This window comes from Daktulosphaira vitifoliae, unplaced genomic scaffold (assembly GCF_025091365.1).
Source record: "Daktulosphaira vitifoliae isolate Bord-2020 unplaced genomic scaffold, ASM2509136v1 Scaffold_4, whole genome shotgun sequence".
Taxonomy (NCBI): domain Eukaryota; kingdom Metazoa; phylum Arthropoda; class Insecta; order Hemiptera; family Phylloxeridae; genus Daktulosphaira; species Daktulosphaira vitifoliae.
Window position 1 is genome coordinate 6,312,121 of NW_026099575.1, and position 21,273 is coordinate 6,333,393.

General features: G+C 24.0%; 4 protein-coding genes across 4 annotated transcripts; 3 read left to right on the forward strand and 1 right to left on the reverse strand.

Annotated features, from left to right (window-relative positions):
* Positions 1-37: 37 nt before the first annotated feature.
* LOC126904172 (putative ribosome-binding factor A, mitochondrial) lies at positions 38-2,833 on the forward strand. The gene is made up of 6 exons (XM_050682930.1): positions 38-586; positions 643-844; positions 904-1,072; positions 1,141-1,277; positions 2,281-2,394; positions 2,456-2,833. The coding sequence occupies exons 1-6, from the start codon at positions 447-449 to the stop codon at positions 2,729-2,731; spliced, it is 1,038 nt and encodes a 345-aa protein (XP_050538887.1). The 5' UTR covers positions 38-446; the 3' UTR covers positions 2,732-2,833.
* Positions 2,834-3,180: 347 nt separating this feature from the next.
* On the reverse strand, positions 3,181-5,446 carry LOC126904171 (ATP-dependent RNA helicase DHX33). The gene has a single exon (XM_050682929.1). The coding sequence runs from the start codon at positions 5,311-5,313 to the stop codon at positions 3,334-3,336; it is 1,980 nt and encodes a 659-aa protein (XP_050538886.1). The 5' UTR covers positions 5,314-5,446; the 3' UTR covers positions 3,181-3,333.
* A 37-nt stretch (positions 5,447-5,483) lies between these two features.
* Positions 5,484-8,093, forward strand: LOC126904173 (vesicle transport protein USE1). The gene is made up of 7 exons (XM_050682931.1): positions 5,484-5,954; positions 6,150-6,196; positions 6,941-7,019; positions 7,087-7,219; positions 7,338-7,504; positions 7,674-7,818; positions 7,897-8,093. The coding sequence occupies exons 1-7, from the start codon at positions 5,856-5,858 to the stop codon at positions 7,932-7,934; spliced, it is 708 nt and encodes a 235-aa protein (XP_050538888.1). The 5' UTR covers positions 5,484-5,855; the 3' UTR covers positions 7,935-8,093.
* Positions 8,094-9,859: 1,766 nt separating this feature from the next.
* LOC126904902 (protein Wnt-1-like) lies at positions 9,860-20,484 on the forward strand. Its single transcript, XM_050684305.1, has 7 exons — positions 9,860-10,117; positions 17,790-17,922; positions 17,987-18,107; positions 18,176-18,336; positions 18,423-18,530; positions 19,462-19,733; positions 19,800-20,484. The coding sequence occupies exons 1-7, from the start codon at positions 10,053-10,055 to the stop codon at positions 19,987-19,989; spliced, it is 1,050 nt and encodes a 349-aa protein (XP_050540262.1). The 5' UTR covers positions 9,860-10,052; the 3' UTR covers positions 19,990-20,484.
* Positions 20,485-21,273: the final 789 nt, after the last annotated feature.

The following is a 21,273-nucleotide window of genomic DNA, read 5'->3' on the forward strand; positions in this document are numbered from 1 at the left end:
ATCACCCCCGGTCCCCCATATCATAAATAAAAACACGGTTAAGATACAATTTTTTTTTGTTTAAAATAGGTGGACAATTTTATTTTAGTAAGTACATCCAATAAATACGACATGAGCGATGATTATAAAATGTTCTTCGGGCATGTTTCCTAATTGTATTGAAAAAAATTTGAACACTGATAAGATATTCGATAAGATAATCTGTGTTTCAAATTAAATCATTTATTTTAATTGTATTATTTTTGTAATGGTTAATTAATTAGAATTCTTAATTATTAAAGTACTAAACAAATAAAGATTTTTTTTTAAGAAACCTGTAAAATTGTGATAAAGACAGTTGTAATATATAAATATATATAAATACTGTACTACCCCTAAAGGTTTTTACAACCTATGGATGACTGAATCTTATATTATAATTTATTATAAGTATTTTTTGGAAAAATATGCGAATGAAATCTGAAATTGTGTTCTGTCAATTATTAAATAAGTTACTATTTAATAAGCCTATCATACTTCGGCATTATGCATCGTCAATTGAAGGAAAAATGATGAACAAAGTGATGGGTCTACGTAAAAAGACAAAGTATGTTCTTATTATGATTTAATTAATATTTATGTATTTACATAGTTTATTTTTAGAAAAAATTGGTACCAGTCTAGTGTTGGAGCAAATAAGTCTTTTGAAGAAATTATTAAGCAAACTACCAAGAATGAATCTGGTCATAGCAAAAATAAACGTGTTAATGTATTGAATAATATTTTAATGCAATATATCACTGACTTAATGACTACTGGTGAAATATTTGATAAGATAGTTGGATATGGTCTAGAAATTACCAGGGTAAATTTAATTTGAAAACTATATTCTAATTTAATTAAAAATGTTTTACTTTTACATAGGTAAGTATTTCAAGTGATTACAAATCAGTTAAAGTGTATTGGTTATCAAGATCAATTAATGATATACCTGAATTAGAAATTTTATTACATAGTATTAGTGGACTACTAAGACATGAATTATCAAATTTACGAATTATGGGAGAAGTACCTATAATTCGATTTTTCAGAGGTAATTTACAATGATTTTATAGAAAACATTTTAATTATTTGTTAAAAATAATTTTAATTGAATTTAAGATAAAACATTTGACAATGTTGAAGCTGTTAATGAATTATTAAAAAAAGCAGATTTTGGAGAAGATTTTGTTCCTACATGTCCTACATTAATGGATAATTATCAAACCATTTTTACTAACTTTGAACCAGAAATAAAAGTAACGCATAGTATCTATAATATTTTTAAATCTATAACATTCGCGCATCAAGGAGAGGGCCTCTTTAAATATTGTTGCTTACTTAAATAAAAGGAAAAAAGGTCTTTAATGATACAATTAACAAAAATATTGATTTTGATGTCTAAATAATTTTTTGTGCTCTCTCCTTGAAAAATTCTGGATTCATACCTGATATATGATTAGTATATAATTGTACTTTTTATATAACAAGTAGTCTTAAAATCTATTAAGTTAATTAAGAAATAATAAAATAACACTCATTCCATACTCACTATCTATTTTAACTCTTGAGAAGATGGTTTGCTACTCTTACATATTTATCAAAACATTAAGTTATCTTAAAAACAGTTGTAATTTTGTGAAATTACAACTATTTTGTAATTTCAAAAAAATTTTCAATAAAATTGAAGTTTTTTAATTGTTATTAGATACATTGGTTAAAGTTCTTAACTTTATATAAATTAGTACTTAAATCTAATTTTACTAATTTAAACCTATTTTATGAAACATTGATCAATAATTTTACTTACTCAATAATTTCAAACTTCTAACAATCAGGGAATTCTACCTCCTCCCATTTATTTATTTTGTAGTACACATATATTTTAATGACAAATTATTCAATTAATATATGCCACATTTTATTTTTATAATTTAACAATATATTTGTACCTTGAGTCAAGAAAAGGAAAAATGAAATTCCAATTTCAAATATTTACTTTAGAATCCTTAAGTATGTTTGCAACATGATTTAAGTTTCCTTTAGTAGAATGAGAATTCTTTTTTAAGGTAATTCAGATAATATCAACATACTTAGTTTTTCTACAGTAGTTATTTGAAAATAGACATTATTTATTATTATTTGAATAAACCTTTTTTGATCTAAAGTACAGATATATTTCTAGATTTTCTTTCATCACTATAATATCCATTCTTTTTTTAATTTTATTTATAATATAATAATAGTTTTTGTAATTTCTAGTGCAAAATTAAAGAATTAGAAGATCAAGAGATAATAAAAGAGGAAGAAGAAAAAGAAATACCTCCAATGAAAATGGATGTAATGGGGTTAGATCATGCAGCGATCACTTTAAAAGTATAAAGAAATATTTTCTTATTAAATATACGTCAATGATTAATTTTATAAATTATTTTAGATATCTTTAGCTCTTCAAAAATCAAAAGCAGTCCACCGTCAATTTAATATTACTCAAAATATTGTAAAAAATAGCAATACAAATAATCAGAACAGTCAAATAGAGTATGTATCATTTTCAGATTTTGTAAAAAAAAGAAAAATACAGCAAGCAAAAGCATACATTGCAAGGAATAATTATAATGAAGAAATTTTTAATGATAGTATTGATGAAGATATAACATTTAATGATTCTATAGAAGAAAATTGTGATGACGAATATCCATTTAAAATTTAAAAATATTTTTTGTAGTTATGTAACATAATATTTATTAAGTTTATAGTAGTACATTTTTTAAAATAAAAATTCAGTTTTATGAACAAATGAACAATGGGTTAATAGATGAATATTTTTAAACTACAAATCGATATGATTACTTAAATATTCGTATAATTTAAAATCTGTTATCTAATAATTATTTTACTTAATAATTAAAACTTAACATTATTTTCTACTAAATTATAATTTAATAGTTTAATGCTAGTTTGTCTGCAAACCAAAACTAAACTACTCCATATTAAAACATTTTATCATTTATCATTTAAACTTCAAAATTTTAAAATTAAATTTTCAATTATATTACTGGTAATATAATTTAAATGTTTATTTTTATTTACTAACATAATATTTTGTTTATTAAAAATGTATAACAAAATAAAAATAGTATCATTTAAAAATTTAACTAACAATTCTTTATTTAATTACCATTGGGTAAGTTTTTATAAAAATAAACAAATGATTAGGATTGTAAAATATAAATATATTATCAGTTAATAAGAAATAAGTTAAAGAATCGTTATTTTTAAAAATTTATAAAGTGTGAGTTAATTGATTTAAGACTATACTTCATTATTCATCAGTATTTGATAATTATGACGTTGATGGAAATTAGGAACTATATCTTGTAACCATTCTTTGTCTACAACAGTGACATACCTCATATATGGTTGACTTGTTTCAATAATTTCTGTATATAATATACAATGAGGATATGAATGAAATAGTGTTGAAGTAGGATGAATTTTACATTCCTTTTTTGCATTAAGTGTAACATATTTTTTGTCTTGAGTTATATATGCTATATTTTCAAAAAATCCTGTTAACAAACATTTTCTGATAGGATCAAAATTATCTCCACATGATAGACCTAATGGAAGATGTAAATTCCGACATATATCAAGTAATTGTTCACGAGCACGTTCTGCATATTCTAAATTACGATAATTAATGAAATTATCATCACACCAACTTGCTCTTATATCTTTTCTTATTTTCCTATAAGAACGGAATGTTTTTAAAAGCATTATATGATCACTTATTGATGATTTAAATTTCATATGAGCATCTTCAGCCTGCTTCTTCTTTTTCTCTGAAAGACTTGATACAAAAATAGAATCGGTTGATAAAATTGATACAATGTTTACAATGTCTTCTAAACATCCATAACTAACAGAAGAAAGAATTATTTTAGAATATCTTGGATCTAAGGGAAATTTAGTCATTTTAAGACCAACTTCAGTAAGACATTGGTTTTTTGTAGCTCCTAAATTTTCAAGCATTTTATAAGCTTGATTAATTGCATCATTTGAAGGCTTATTTATAAAATCAAACTTGTATGGATCAATATTCATAGCTAATATTTGTAATACTACAGTTCCTAAATTACATCTTTGAATTTCTGGCACAGGATCTTTGAACATTGCATCATATTGTTGTTTAGAAAAAATCCTATAACAATAACCATCAGATTCACGGCCAGCACGACCTGCTCTTTGTTCAGCCTGTGCTTGAGATATACTTTCAATTTTTAGAGCATCCATTGAAGTTTCAGGATGAAAACAACGTACTTTAACTTTTCCACAGTCAATAACATATTTGATTCCAGTTAAGGTAACAGAAGTTTCTGCAATATTCGTACTTAATATTATTTTTCTAGCAAACTCATTAGCTTCTAAAGGCATAAATACTTTTAATTGTTCATGGGTAGGTAATGATGCATAAAGTGTTCGTACTTTTATTACAGGATAGCTCCTAAGAGCAGGATCTTGATTTATATGTTCAATGGCTAAGGCCATGTTTTCAATCTCTTCTTGCCCAGTTAGAAATACCAAAAAGTCGTGACGTTCTGGTGCTTCTTTATGTAACTGAAATATTGTAACAAAAGTATCATGAAAATAATCTTCGACATTTTTTTTAGTATGAAAAATCTTTATGTCATGAAGCCTACCTTGTAAATAAACAATTTGAGCATTTCCAAAATAATCTGCAAATAAATCAGCATTCATTGTAGCAGACATTACAATTACTTTTAAAGGATTTTGACTATTTTTACGATTAGCCTGAACTTTTTTAACAATACCAAATAAGAGATCAGTATTTACAGTACGTTCATGAGCTTCATCTAATATAATACAACCATATGAAGACAAGCTTTTTTCTAATATGGCAGTTCTTAACAACATTCCATCTGTCATGAATTTTATCTTAGTGAATTGATTTGTTTTATCAATAAATCTGACACGATATCCAACCAAATCTCCTATTTCAGTATTTACTTCAAATGATACACGTTCAGCTAATGATATTGCAGCTACTCGCCTTGGTTGTGTCACTACAACATCTTCATTAGTACCTAGAACTTGTTCATAAACAAATTGAGGAATTTGAGTTGTCTTGCCACTTCCAGTTTCCCCAATAATTATTAATGTTTCGTATTCTTTAATTAATTTACATAGTTCATTTTTTTTTAATGTCACTGGAAGAGTTTTTCGTTCATCGTCAAAATACTTCACAAGATCTTTTTTACTAAAGTCGTTCATGTTTTAAAACTAAAAAAAAATTTAACTAACAAAAATTTTAATTAGTAAAAATATTAAACGTATATCATCCTACTAATACAGTATCAAAATATCAATACAAATCTTAAATAACATTATTACTTCATTCACGTTAACAAAGTTTATCAAGAATCAAAACTCACGTGTTCTGTATTTGTGTGATATCAGCCGTAATCGAGAAATTCAAAATATTATCACAAAAAATACAATAATAAAAGTATTGATAAAAGTTATCATTCCTTATATTCGATTATGTCCACATGTAATCATCTTATACCTGATAAAATTCTACAATTTAAAACATTGACAATAATTGGACAGATTTGAATGTATTTTAAACATTTTTCGTAAATTAGAATATACAACTTTTAAACATGTTAAAAATCAAGTTAACTAAAAGTTTTATTTTTTTATAATTATTATTGATTAATTAAATTTTTTTCTTTTAGTATTTGTTAATTATTTTTACTAATTAAAAAAATAAAATAAAACCTGTTGTGATATTTAACTTTTCAAAAGATATCATGAGTGTAAAAAGATTACAAATAGATGTAAAAAGACTGCTAGCAGTATGTGAAGAAATGGCTCAAAATAATTCATCGGATGATTGGCGACTTAGCAAAGTAATTTTTAATATTCCTTTGAATTTTATTAATTTATTATTATTTCATATTTTAATTTTTTGGAGGTTTCAGTAATGCATCAATTAAGGAAATGATATATTTAATTATTTTAATGTACCATTATTTAGAAATATTAAATTTAATCTTGGTGTCAGTTTTATACTTGTTTGATTTAATATGTTTTTTATTTTTTAGTATATAGAAGCTGTAAGTGAAATGATAGCAGAGTTAATAAAGAAAAGGTAATTGTAATTTTTTTTTTTTAATTCTACTATTTATAAATTATTTAGACATTTTTTTTTAAATTTTAAACTAAAGGAAAACATGATTTATTGAAAAATATTCAATATTATTATAAATACCTTTATAAAAACAAATTTAAGAATTTAGTATTTAAGAGATATATCAATAAATTTGGGATTAAATAAGTATATTTTAATAAATAGGGTCACATGAGGTAAATGTAAATAAATGGGGTAATTGTAAATTAATTTTATCTTTTAGGATATTTAGTAGATTTTATTTTAAATTAAACAATTTGTTTTATATGTTTTGCAATCATATTAAATGTAAGATCAAAATAAATAATTGTACATTTATTTAAAGAAATTCAGTTACAATTATCCTACTTCACCTTAATTATGTATAATAATATTGAATATTAAAAATTAAGTAAGTTAATCCCAAAAATTTATAATTGACTACTTATGGCTAATTAATAAAAATAAAAAATATTAATAAAACACCACAAAAAGTATTTGAAAAAATCAGCAGATACGCATATTTTGAAAATATCATTATCAAAATATGCGTCTCTGCTGATTTTTTCTAATGCTTTTTGTGGTGTTCCGTTAATTTTTATTATTTTAATAATATTGAATTATTTAGAATTTTTGTATCACTGTTTTAATAAATCAATTAGTATAATATATTTAGTGTATTCATATTAATACAATATTGTTTTAATTTATAATTATTTTTTTTAGCAATATAGAAAAAGACATAATTAATGAATACACTAAGAGAATGGAGTTTTTAAAAGGATTTTTGAATACTAAAGACATAGTAATTTATTATTCTTAACTTCAACCATATAAATAGTATATATTAATTTTATAATAAAACTTATCAGGAAAATACTGAAGAAAAATTAGTAGCTTTAGAAATGTTAGAACCAGTACATGTAAATAATAGTCGTTCAAAAAATATTAAACAAAAATTCAAAATAACTTATGCAAATCAACTCAGAGATGAATTACTTGGAAGTATGTTATATATATATTTTATTTAGTTTGCAACTTTATAATTTGTTCATTAGTATTAAGTTAACCATAACATTAAGATGTTATTTTAGAAAGATTTTAGAGAAATTTCTTTTTGTAGATGAATTAAAAACTTCTTCGAATATTGAAAGTAGTGATAACTTAGATGAGTTATTAAAGCATCATCAAAACAAACAAGAATCTGTTGCTGAAGAACTAATGTCTATTACTAAAAGTTTACGAGAACATTCAGAATTAGCAGGAAAAATTATAAAAAAAGATATTGAAGTAAGAAAGAGTGATTGTTATTGTATTTTAAGTCTCTAATAGTATTCAAGTTAATGTAAGAGAATTTCTTAATCTTATATTAAAAAAGTTGTATGTGCATTGTAAATATGTCTGTGTTAATGAAATATTGTATCACAAATTAAATATTAAAATTTGTAATATTTTATAGGTTCTAGAAAAATCATCCAAGGGTATGGATGATAATTTTGAAAATTTAAAACGTGAAGAACAGCGATTATCTGAGTTTGTAAGAAAAAGTTCGTGGAGGTGTTGGATATGGGTTTTAGCAGTAGCTATGTTTGCTATATTTATAAGTAAGTCCCATACAATTTAATTTAAAATACATTTATAGGTAAACTAATATTCATACATGATTCTTTTTTTTTTTTCAGAAATGATTTTGTTTATTAGAATCACAAAAAAAAATTGATGTTTAATTCGATTTTAAGTATAATTTTTTTATACTGAATTTAGTTGTGTATCTAAAAAAATATTATTGAATTTTTATATAAGTTTGAAAATACAATTTTGTTAAATATTTATTGTAAATTCTATTATAAAGTGAAATATTATTTTATGTAAAGTTTTTCTTTGTGTTTAAAACATTAAAGTTTTGATGTATTTTTATAATTTTTAATTGATATATTATACAAAATGTATAATACATTCAACTGTCTTTGAAAATTGTGTAAATTGATACCAGCTTTTTATATTTTATATAAGTTAAAAAAAAAAAAAGTCAAACCATAGTACTAGATCAAAGAAAACTCTCTCAATAAAAATTAATTGTTTTTATTTTTGACATTAATAGTCATAATTTATTGTAATTGTTGTTTAAATTTTAAGCTAATAAAAACATATAATAACTAATTATATATGGAAAAAAGTGGCAAAGAAACATTTTAATGAGTTTGGAAATATTAGATATTCTTTGTTATCTGTTTTAAAAATGAAACAAAAGTGAGATAATTTGTTATATTCTGTTATTTCAATCCACTTGTCAGGCTAATTAAAAACTAGGACGCTTTTTTTGACAGTTTTAATCTCGAATAAAAACACTAAAAGTTCATAGGTAGTATAATGTATATGCTGAATTTGTTATTTATTATTTTCAAAATATGAATCTCTCTAATTAAAACCATGTGTAAGAGATAGTGGTTAAAACCCACGCATAATAAAAATAAAAATCAATATTTATAATTAAAAGTACAATTTTGAGGGAGTATTAAATATTTTTAAGTATTAGGCCCTCTATGAAAAAATTCGGAGCACATCCACAGACGATTTGACCTGGACCCAACAAAACTTGTCGTCGCCACAACTTGGTTTACAATGTTATACAGTAAAACCTCTTTTCAAAGGACCTTATATTAGTCGGAAACCTCAATTACACAAAAACATCCTCTCAACCGAAAAAAGTTTGGTCCCAGCATTTTTGTTAAAAGAAGGTTTCACTGTACATTAAATTTATGCATATTATATGTTACGTATGATGGCATGTCTTTCATACTAAGACATACTTAACTGAATATTTAAAAATTTACTATCTATTCTGAAATAGTAGTTTTATATTTACTATCAAAAAAGTAATAAATATTGCTCATTACAAAGTTGCTGATAAATTAATATACAATTAAAATAAATTTACATTATTAGTTATTAGTATTCCAATAAACATATTAGTAATAAATGATTTTTTATAAAATCACTGTAGTTTTAATTTAAAAATCACTCAGAACTTAAATTCAAAATATAAAAATATATATAGGCTATAATAGGCATATCTTTTATTATTAGACTATCATGGACAAGCTATTAACGTGATGGGTTAATTAAGCTAAAAGAATAATTTAAACACTTAAGGTATTCTATTTTGTTTTTGTATTTTCCAATTACATCTGTAATTCAAAAAACATTGAAAAACCTTCCCATAAAATTTATTTTTCAATAACTGCTAACAATTTTTAACAAAACGTTTTTTTGTGAAACGCTTTTTTTAACGAATTATTTATTTTATTTTTTACTACAAACAAAATATGTATTTCATTCAAAGTATAACTAGTTAAAAATTTTTCTTTCACTATAAACTTAAAATTTTATACAGAGTTTAAAACTATTTTAAATTTATTAACATTTAATATGACATTTAATAGCGCTTTCTTAAATTTTAAAAAGAAAAAACTATTGTGATGACGATAATGAAGGTAAATTGTTAGAAAAATGTCTTTATTGTTATTTATATTAAACGATATGTTCAACCTTCCACGTATAAAATACTTTGATGACTATTATGAGGGCTGACTGAAGGGAATAGCTGCGGATAATGTCAGTGATTCGGTTTCAGTTGCCAGAAGCATCCCCAAGTAGTCGGTTGAGGTTCAGTTACAAAGAAAAAAAACGTTTATTTTCGCTATATCAAAATTATAATTTGACCACTAGGATACAATTTAATAAGCAATGATTAATTTTGACCATGCCAGGTTGTTTTATTATACAAAAGTTTAAATTTTAAGTCATTTTTATTCATCATTTGTTTTAAACATAAAAAATGATGCCGAATATTAAGATTTTCTTGATAGTTATTCTTTTCTCATTTTCTAAAGCGAATTGGTGGTAAGTACCTATTTAATTTTATCGATATTTAAATAACACTATTTCCATAATTTGAAATTATTTTTTAATTAGAGCGATCTTTATATAGATCGCTCATTTAATTTTACATAATGTACAGTACAAAACTTGGATAAATAGCTTTTAATATTTATAGCACAAAAAATTCAAGCTGTAATGCTTTTTCATAATTTGAGTATTTTCTAATTAATTTAGATTTTATTAAAATGTTGATACATTGAAATACTTAATATTTTAACTGTAATTCAGTTAAAATAATTTTTCTTTTAACAAACTTGAAATTCGAAATCAAAAAATTAAATTTTACCAAATTTAATAAAAATTATGTTTTTTATTCTATTTTACCTGTTTTTTAAGTTATTAGGACAAAAATAATAATTTTGACCATGCTTGGAAATGACATGTAATTTTTAAAAATAAAAATTATTTATACATTCGACATTACATTTTATAGTGAATATTTTTTGATAAAAATAATTTGTTGGCTAAATTAATTAATCAAAATAAACTGTGCATATTTTTATCTAAAGAATAATATAAAACCATATATATTTTTTATTTTATTCATAACTTAATTTTGTAGTTATGAGCTACTGCATTTTTACGAATTGTTTTTAACAAAAGGAAAACGAAAGTGTAAATGTTTTAGGGATATGTTAATTCGTAACTTAGTTTTAAGGGCATATGCTTTCGTACGGGTCATAAAGTAAGCCATTATAACTAATAAATATCTATTCTAATTTTCTGGTCGAGTGATCAAACTGATAGGAGCATAGTTATCCACCATTGACCATTATAGACCTAGTAAATAACGTTTACATAATCCCTTTATAAAAATAAACTAAGGTCTGATTGTGTGCTTAAAATCGATTTAATAAAACCGTATGAATTTAGATCACAGACATTTTTTTACTAATAACTTGCTAAGTATCATTATTTATTATTATGGCTAAGTATCATCTAAATAGATCTTAGTAAACAAATGACTCTTAAAATAGTAATTCAATGGATGATTTTGTATACCATAAAATAACATCAAAAAGTGTAAGTTATACTAACTATATCGAACAAAATGTAAAATTAATATTTTCTATATAAAATAGTTTTAAAATGAACTAATGACTAATGATAAAGCCTAAAATATAAAGTAAAAATAGTTGTCATAGAAATATTTATACATTTTCTTTTTAACTCAATATATTATTTGTTTTTATGTTTTACTGTTGTACAATGGATTACAATGATTTGATCACATTTTGTATTTTATTATATTAATTTTTAAAATCATTCGTGATTTTATAGATATTTCAAAAAAAATTATGTTGAATATATATATATATATATATAATATCACAACGAACAGCGATAAGAAATTAATTTATATGATTTTTCAAACTTAATCAAATAATAGAAAATCCATGTTTTAGACATTTAAAATTAGTTTAGATATATTTAGTAGTGTTTAAAATTTATCTTAATATGTATTTCATACTTCAAAATTTTTCTACTGCTTTACGTTAAAGTTATACTAAATGTCACTGCCATAAATATTGATTATGATCAGGTTTAATACAAGTTTACTATTATAAACGCTTATCGTATAAATCAAAATTATTTTTTTCTAGTATAAGATGCAATTAGTGATTATGTTGCAGCACTCTATAATTAGTTAACGGTTTAAAGTTATAGTTCGAATGTATGAGATTATAATAATACGATAACTCTACAGAATCGTAATGTGTTGGATTATATTGTTAAAGATACAAATTTTTATTTTAATTAGCTCCTGGAAAAAAATCAGTATGATTTCTTCTTTTATACCAAAAGCGTGTAATTTTGAAATAATAGTTTAACAATTATAGTAAATTTGTTTGATGAAAACAAAAACTAAATAACATTGGCACGTGTATGTGATTTGTTTGTGGGAATCCCACGCGATTCTGTAAAATGTAGAAATATAAACTTTCGACGGCGTGTTTCGTTTGAAATAAAAGGGGAGGTTATAGTAATAAAGTCGTTTTTATGTGTCGATCATAAAGTAGAAAAGCCGTTTACGAGTGAGGGGCTTTCTCCGGGGGTGCCGTTTTCAGTTTTCAATAAAGATACGGCGGTGGTGTGTATATGCGCATAATATGCAGCTGCACGGTCTTTAATTCTTTTATTTTTTTGTCGTCCCCCATTTTCATGGGGGTGGTGGGATATTGATGGAAGGGTAGGGGGGGTTATAAAATTTATAGGTTGCAAAACTATAAAATGAGACGATTTTCAGAGTTTTGCCGGTGAAATTAAGTTTCTTCGCCGCTCCCACCGTTTTAACGCTCACCACCCTCTCACCACTCGAAACCGTTTAAATTTTATCCATTGCGCTCCACCACTATCATTATCACTTAGGATATAACTACACGCACACAATCTTTTGCGTACTTGACTTGTATGCTAACAAAATGTCAATAAAGTAACATTTTTTGTTAAAAAAAATCTACATTTGCTTTGAAAGTTTTTTTGTACAGTATAAGTACGGTTCGATAGTTACTTAAATATAGATAGCATTATCAATTTATGAATACTGAGTTCTATTTAATTTTGATCGACTTAAGAACATTTTGTAGGTTTGTTAAAGAGTAGCCCTTTTATAAAATAGTAATAAAAAAGTCCATTTCCGTTGTCTTAATAAAGTATTTACACGCTAAAAAATTAATTTCCGCTTACCATTAGCTCATTGGTATACTTAAGAATTATAAATAAGTACAGCTAAACTTTTTTAAAAACATTTGTTGTTATAGTAATAAAAAGTTTTTATTTCTAAAACGATAAGGTACAAAATGTTTGAATATTTAATAAATTATCTGGAAGAATTTAAGTTTAATGTTTTCATATTAATATTTAGCAAAACTTGTCGACTAAAATTTATTAAGAATATTATATGAAGATTTTTTTTTCAATTATAAAATATTTTTTTAATCTGTAGTAAAACGTTCATTGATTAGTATCTTATAATAATGAAGTATTATCTTTTTTAAATAATTCATTTGACCTTTTATAAATATGAATAACAGATCTTATCATAATATAATATAATAATAATCATGCTTATTAATATCATTTATATTTGTATATTTCAGTATACTGTATATTAAATTAATTGCTGGGATAACATTTTTTGTTGAAAGGTTTAATAATATGAGAGTATATGAAGCAAAAAATAGTGTATGTAACAAAATTCTTTTCGTATTTTTAAACATTGCTAAATCACTGACTAAATCTAATGCATTTATAATTCATTTCTGGTCTTTAAACTTCTGTATTAAGCTTTTTACTCAACTTATGACGTATAGTTTTCTGTTTTATGTGTTCTTTTACGATTACATAGACTGGTCTTGGTTTATTTATTTACTCAAAGGGATTTGAATAAACAAACGAAGTTTATCGATTTAAAATACTTTTTACTCAAGTAAGTTGATATTAAAATTTATATGTAAACTAAATTCTAATTTTAATATAAGTATAGTGATTTTATAAAAGAAATGAAAATATAAAATTATAAATGTAGATAAAAATATGGAAAAACCAAAATTAGAGAGAGAATAACAAATTTCAATTTCCCAACGCATCAAAAATTTATAGAGCTTTTACTTTTATTAAGATTTCCCATAAAGAGCCAGGCTCAAATATAAGGAAAAGGCCGTAACAGAAATGCCACAAAATTAGTAATTATTATCATTTAAATAACAACTGTTCCTACTTTCTAAAAAAATTACTTTTTTCACAAATAGGCCTTATGTTTCAGAAATAGTAAAGTAGCTATTGATATTTGATAAAAAGTGTCTTTTAGATCAGCACTTGAGTTAAATTTTGAACGTCGAAACAAATTTGATGGATTAAAATTCGTCTTTTCTAAAGTAATTTCACTTTTATGTTCATAGTACTAATGTTTTCATATATTTAAAAAAAAAATTCACCGTTCTAAAGAAAAAAAGGTACCTGACTAGCCAGCAAAAATAATTATTACATTTGACATGCTTACTACTAATAGGGTCGCATTTAGATATTTTGTGCTGCTTAGCAATACTAAAAATAAGTATATACATGACGTAAACAATTGTTGCCCAGTACTTATCATACGTTGAAAATTCTATCTAAATAGTTTTAGTGGCAAGTTTCAAGCCTGTAAGGGTAAAAATAAGATAAGTTATAAAATCTGGGAACGAAAATTACTTATATTTCCAGTAGTAAAAGAATAAAGCAAGTAGGTTTATTTAAGAGCAAAGATTGACAAAACACGACCCATCGCTCCCGAAGCGTAAAAAATTGGCTCACCAAAAATATTTAACACCAAAATTATTTTTATTATTATTGTGTCGATATATACAAAGAAACTAGCTTGATTAGTTGCGTGTAATTTGTATTTGATTTACTCATCGGATATCAGAGAGTAACAAATTTCAAAAAACTGATCCGGGACAAATATTGTCTTCTTTATAATCTTTTTAAATATTCAGATTAAATGATATTAAGTTTATATGATAAGTCTATTTTTATAATTTTAATATATTTATTGACTATATTTGTTTTTTTTTCTTGACCCAGAAAAAAATTTTTGGACCTCCTGGTTCATTTTTTAATCATCTATCGCGTTATACAAATTATTGAGGAGTAAAATTATAGGATTTATCTCAAAGTTGACACTTAAAAAAAGTAAAACTTTAAGGTGGTAACGTGATTAAGCAATTACAATTTTATATTATCACTTTATTCATACAAAAAAATATATATATAAAGAATAACGGGTATAAAACTATCATATAAAAGCAAATTGAAGGAAAATTAAAAAATATAACTGTTTTTTAATAAATTGAAGTTGTTTATGAGAATTTATATTCCGAAATTATAAGACATAAAAGTTATTTAATTTATATTTTTCTAAAAAATAACTGCAAAAACTTCCAATATAAATAACTTTTTTCGTTAAATGTAGGCTATTAAAATAACATGTAACCAATTTTAGGTCCTAGTACGTCTCTGTTTTATTGAGTGGAAAAAACGGTTTAGTATAGATTTTTCATATCTATTGTGCAGTCTAGTTATCTTTCATATTTCTTTGTATTTGTATTCACATAATTTATTGTTTGTAGTGTTACATATTTTATTTAGGAAAAATTTCACATTTTTATAATTATTAAAGGATTATTTATATTGTCTCATTAAAACTAATATTAATTATAATATAAAAATCTAACTTCAGTATAAGAACAATATAGCTATTAGGTTAGTTCATTTCAATTGACTGTCCTCAGGGGGTCCAAAATGGCCGGTGATTGACAGATGAAGGAGACCCTAGAAGGCGGAGCGTTGTCTTTGAATTCAAGGGGTTACCAAGCAACCACGAATACAATATACTTGTGCTCTATTATATTAATATATGTTTTATACAAGTCTAATAAGGCATAATTTTAAGTACACAATATATACATTCATAAAAAAACCCTCAATAATAAAACAAAAATGTACTAGAAAGCAAGGTTTTAGAGGTTCTAGATGAGTGCTAATTAGTATAAGATTAATTAGATGGTTTATGTTATCCAAAACTTGAGCTTTTTAAAAGCACTAGAAATAGTATTATTATCCTCTTGATATTGTATTTCCAGCTTATTTAGATTTTTAATAGTTGAAGAAGTCAATACATTTTGTATTATGTGGTAATTAGCATGCCTAATTTATTTGCAATTAGGTAGAAGTAAAATAATTTAAATTATTACTATACAGTTCATTTAAAATCTTATATTGTTTAAAATATTATTATTATTTTTTAATTTTTAGTTTTATTTAATGACATTCTCGAACGGTAACGTTTTTTATGTAACAGTTATAACAAAAATATAATTATAATTTGTTGTCGAAGTATAAAAAAGTATAAATAATAAAAAAAATAAAGTATTATTAGTTAAAATATTGAAAATGAATAATTTATTTACAATATATTTATACCCATGCACAATTTGTATTGTAATTATTTCAATAGTACTATTGGTCATATTTGATAACTCTATTAAGGTAAGAAGTGGAGAATTATTACTGTATTAAGTATTATCTTTATTAAGTTATATTTTACTATATTTTCGATGGAATTTAAGAATAGTTTGAAAACAGTGGCTTAGCCAACGGAACCTTATGAGGCTGTAGCCTCCACCCTATTGGTTAAATATTACTATAAAAAATTACTTGAGCGATAATAAAAAATTACTTTAAGTTTTCCCTCAATTAAAAATCTTGACTGTGCCACTGGGAAAACGTATGATTTACGAAGACTGTCGCCTTTAATATTATTAGTATTATTAACTAGAGCATAGATTGCTTATGTTACATAAGTACTATGTACGCTAATATTTATGTTGATTTTAATCGTTATTCTTCATCATAAATAAAAGAAATATGTCAGTTCAGTTGTTTGTGTTTTATTACAGCTTATACAGTGGCTCACTTTGTCGGCTTCATAATTACTAGCTTCTTAGTTACTTGGATAATTTTTTTAATGGTAAACGCCCATTCATATAACAATTATAACACATTTTTATTCAAAATTAAATATTCTTGTTCCTGAATTAATGCATTTTCTATCAATAATTCGAATATTAACTATCCAAACGTATAATTTTAATTTATTTTGATAATATATTTAATTTATGTCTTAGAAATCATTTCAACTTATGAAAATAAACAATAATAACCACATTCCACCTAAAATAAATGTACACTTACTAGCTCCCCTAAATTTTTATATTTTAAGCATAAAGTTTTTTAATTTATTCAAAACTTAATAATATTGCTTTATAAAATAATATAAAAAATAAATTATGTAGTAAAATTTTATAATTCAAATCCTAGTATAATCATAATTAGATTGAAGTTAACTGTCAGAGGAATTGAAAAATTTTTTAAAAGATTGTAACTTTTAAAAAAAGAAAGTTTTTTTATCGTTTCTCTAAATTCTAAAATAATATTAATTTATAAAAAATATTAATGTATTATTATTTGATATCTAAGATAAATGAACTCATGTATAACTTTTTAAAAAAAATCCCAGTAGTGTACTTAAGTGAGGTATCAGGGAGTTATGATACCCACTTTAAACAGGTGCAATACATAATTTTTTTTTATTCTTTTTTGTTTTTTTTTTTACGTAGCTTTTTTATTATTATACGATGACTATGAAAAATTAACTTATACATTAAATTAATAAATTTGCTAAGTAAATAATTAAAAAAAATATTTATAAACCAAACTTTCACGAGTTCATTTTTTTTAATTAAGTAAGAATATTTTTAAAATGTTGATTTAAAAGGGATTCCATAATGCTCTTGGCTTACAAACATCTATTACTATAAACTAGAATACTATTTTTATCATTATTTGCTATATTTTATTGAACTGAGAGGAAAGCATTTTATTAAATGAAGTGCAAAAAAATCGATAAAATCATATATGTTGTGATACTCTTCTTAAAAAAAATCTTGTGTATGCCACTGAATTATCTTTTCTTTTGTTATTCGTTACTATTAAATATTTAGGAATAATTATTTATAACACTATTTTCAAATAAACATTTATATTTATTGGACGAATTAGATCTTTTACAATAGCTATTTTTGTTTTGAAGGTACTTAGGATTACAAAATTACCCGCCTAAAGAGTACAATCCATTACTAAGTCACAAAGAAAATTGTTACCGCTACAACTTTTTAAAGAATAGACAACAGCAATTATGTGATCTCGGCGAAAAAATAATGAGTGTAAGTAAGTGTTCTACATTTCGGTTCTATGATTGAAAATAATTATTTAAAATAATTGTTGCAGGTTGTTAGTAGCGGGACAAAAATGGCCATTGAAGAATGTCAGCATCAGTTTGGCTCTCAACGATGGAATTGTACAACTTATTTAAACAACACATCCGTGTTTGGTAATGTAATGATGTATCGTAAGTGTCCCAAAATAAATTCTTATAAAAAAAATTAGTAACTAAATTTCTTCTGAAATATTTTTTAGGAAGTAGAGAAAAGGCATACGTTAATGCCATTACAGCTGCAGGAGTAGCATATGCAATAACCAAAGCTTGTTCCAGAGGTGAACTTAATGAGTGTAGTTGTGACAACAGAATTAAGAAATCTCAGACTCAGAAAAATTGGCAATGGGGCGGATGTTCAGAGGTAGGTGTTTATTATGTTTTCTGGAATAAAATTATACAGTATAACTATATTTTTCGCTACTGAAAGAGTCAACTTTAATTTTAAAGGATATTCATTTTGGCGAAAAATTCAGTCGAGATTTTGTTGATTCAATTGAAGACACGGATAACGTACATGGATTAATGAATGTGCACAATAATGAAGCAGGAAGAAGGGTACGTATGTTCCATACGTTTTTAAAAAATTGTATTAATAATACATATTACAGGGTGTATAGTGTGTACTGTTAGTGGCCTAAGCGATTTCCTCTAACAAGGGTTCATTTTAGGGACCTCGGGTATTAACCTAAAAAATATTTTTTTCATTGAGATGTCAATCAAATTATTAAAATATTGAATTTCATATACTATGAATTTTTCTTATTGCATCGAATCGCTGTATAGATTAATCAGAAATATTAAGGTACTCATGAGTTATTCATAAGTATAATGGTTTTTGAATTTTATGCTCTATGTAAATCCAAAACTTCCGTTTATAATATCATTAATGCTAATTATGCATTTTGATTTACATTTTACTTATTTATTTAATTTATTTTAAATGGCTAATGTCCAATTACAAATAACAAATTATTAAGTGTTTTAACATTTTGTTAAAAACAAAATTACAAAAGTAAAAAAAATTTCCAATAATAACTTATCTTAATAGATTAACTTATAGAAATTATAAAAGATTTAAATATAAGATAAAGATAAAAAATTATCTCTAGGATAACCTTTGGCCGCTCTGAGAAAATCTCGATAGGTTTCAATAATCAGGGGCAAATCTTATAGGAAATTATAACGAAGTAATTGCATATAAGTCTTGTCTATTTGCCTAAAATGAATTTATGCTGATTATTACAGTATATATAAATACAACTTGAAAATTCTAATCAGGTTAGGTACAACGGTCCTCTTTACAAGAATTCAGTGGGTCCTTTTTATATCTAAATTTGACACTAGTTACAATTATGGTAACCTAATTATTTCATAACTATACTATCGTTATAAAATATTATTAAAAGACAATATATAAATTAGTTATTTTTTTTTTTGTAATTTAACATTTTCATTAATATTTGCTAAAAAATATTTTATTTTATAGATTATTCGTTCAAGTATGCAGAAAGTGTGCAAATGTCATGGAATGTCGGGTTCTTGTAGTGTGAGAATATGTTGGATGAGACTTTCATCATTCCGCGACATTGGCGACACGTTGATGGTTCGATACGAAGGAGCGTCTCATGTTCGTTTAGGAGAAAAAAAGCGAAAGAAAATAAAAAAATTACGACCTATCAGAATGGATAGAAAAATGCCAAATAAAACTGAACTGGTTTATTTAGACTCCTCTCCAGATTATTGCGAACATAACGAATCGTATGTTAATATATTAATAAATAATATTATAGTCAACTATAGTTTTTTAATTGTTGTTTATTACAGAATGAGTTTAATGGGAACTTACGATAGAGTATGTCAAGGCTTAGATGGTTGTAGACATCTTTGTTGTCACAGAGGATTCCAAATTAGACTACGAGATGTCGAAGAAAAATGTAAATGCAAATTTATTTGGTGTTGCAATGTGGTATGCGAAGTGTGTAAATTTAAAAAAGAAGAATATATTTGTAATTAGTTACTTTTCTTTTTTTATCTATAAATGTAGTAAAACCTACAAGCCATAGATTCATTATTCACGTTATATATTAATGTTTAAAAAATATGGGTATATAAAACTGACAGTCAGGGCTGGTAAAATATACATGAATAGTTATTTAAATGTACCCAATTTTTTTAATTTTAGACCGACTCTGTATACTATAAATTGTATTTTGTAATAGTGAATAGACTCAAATATATCATTTTATTGTGAGATTTTTTAAATAAGTAAGGAATGTATACGAAAAATAAATGTTGCATTCCAAACTTATTTCTAATTTGTAAATAAGTTTGCGTTTGTTTTATCAATTTTATATAAATCTCGATAAAATGGACTAATTTAAGTTTTCATTTGCAAGTTATTAAAAAAAACATTATTATACATATATTATTTGAAAATAATTAACAAAACTTACATCTCAATTTATTAAAGGTACATTTATTAATAAATATTATATTGAAAAAATATTTTAATTTTCTATGATTACAGAATTTTTAAAGATTTCATTAATTTTAGACTAGAATGAAAAAACTTTTGTTCTTTAAACAAAAAATTTAGTGTTTATATATAATATATATATTTTTTTTTAATAGTTAATTAAAATTCTTGATCATATAAGTATAGATTTAAAATATTTAATTCATCATCCGTATTAATAATATTTTGTAATCATCAGGACTGGATTTGTTAATATATTTATATTGAAGAAAATTTAAAATAGTTTTGTAATGTAAATCTATTGATCATATATCTTTGAAATTGTTTTTAAAATACTTCTTTATACCGAAATAGAAGAGAATAGACTTTTTTATTAAAAATTTAAACTAGAAATATTAGTTATATTCTCTGAAATTAATACAAAATTATTAATAGTACACAGTAATATAATGTTATAATTATAATTAGATATTTTAAATAGTCATAGCAAAAATTTACCATTAAAACCTTCAATCTAAAGTATTTTTTGTTAGTAAAAAAAATCAATTTAAATAATTTCTCTATTTTTATTTCATATAAAATATTGTACTATTATTGGAGATATCAAAATAAAACCTTTGTATTATGTAACTAACTTTAGTTTTGTAACACAAACTTTTTAAATATATTACTGTTCACTACAGCAGCTGCTTGTCTAAAGAGCGTAAATAATATAGGAAATTATTTTATTTGTATCCACATTTTCATAAATAAAAACATGAAACGCGCATTTTTAAAATAATATTGTGGTTGTATACATTTTTTTTATTTTATGTTGTCAGT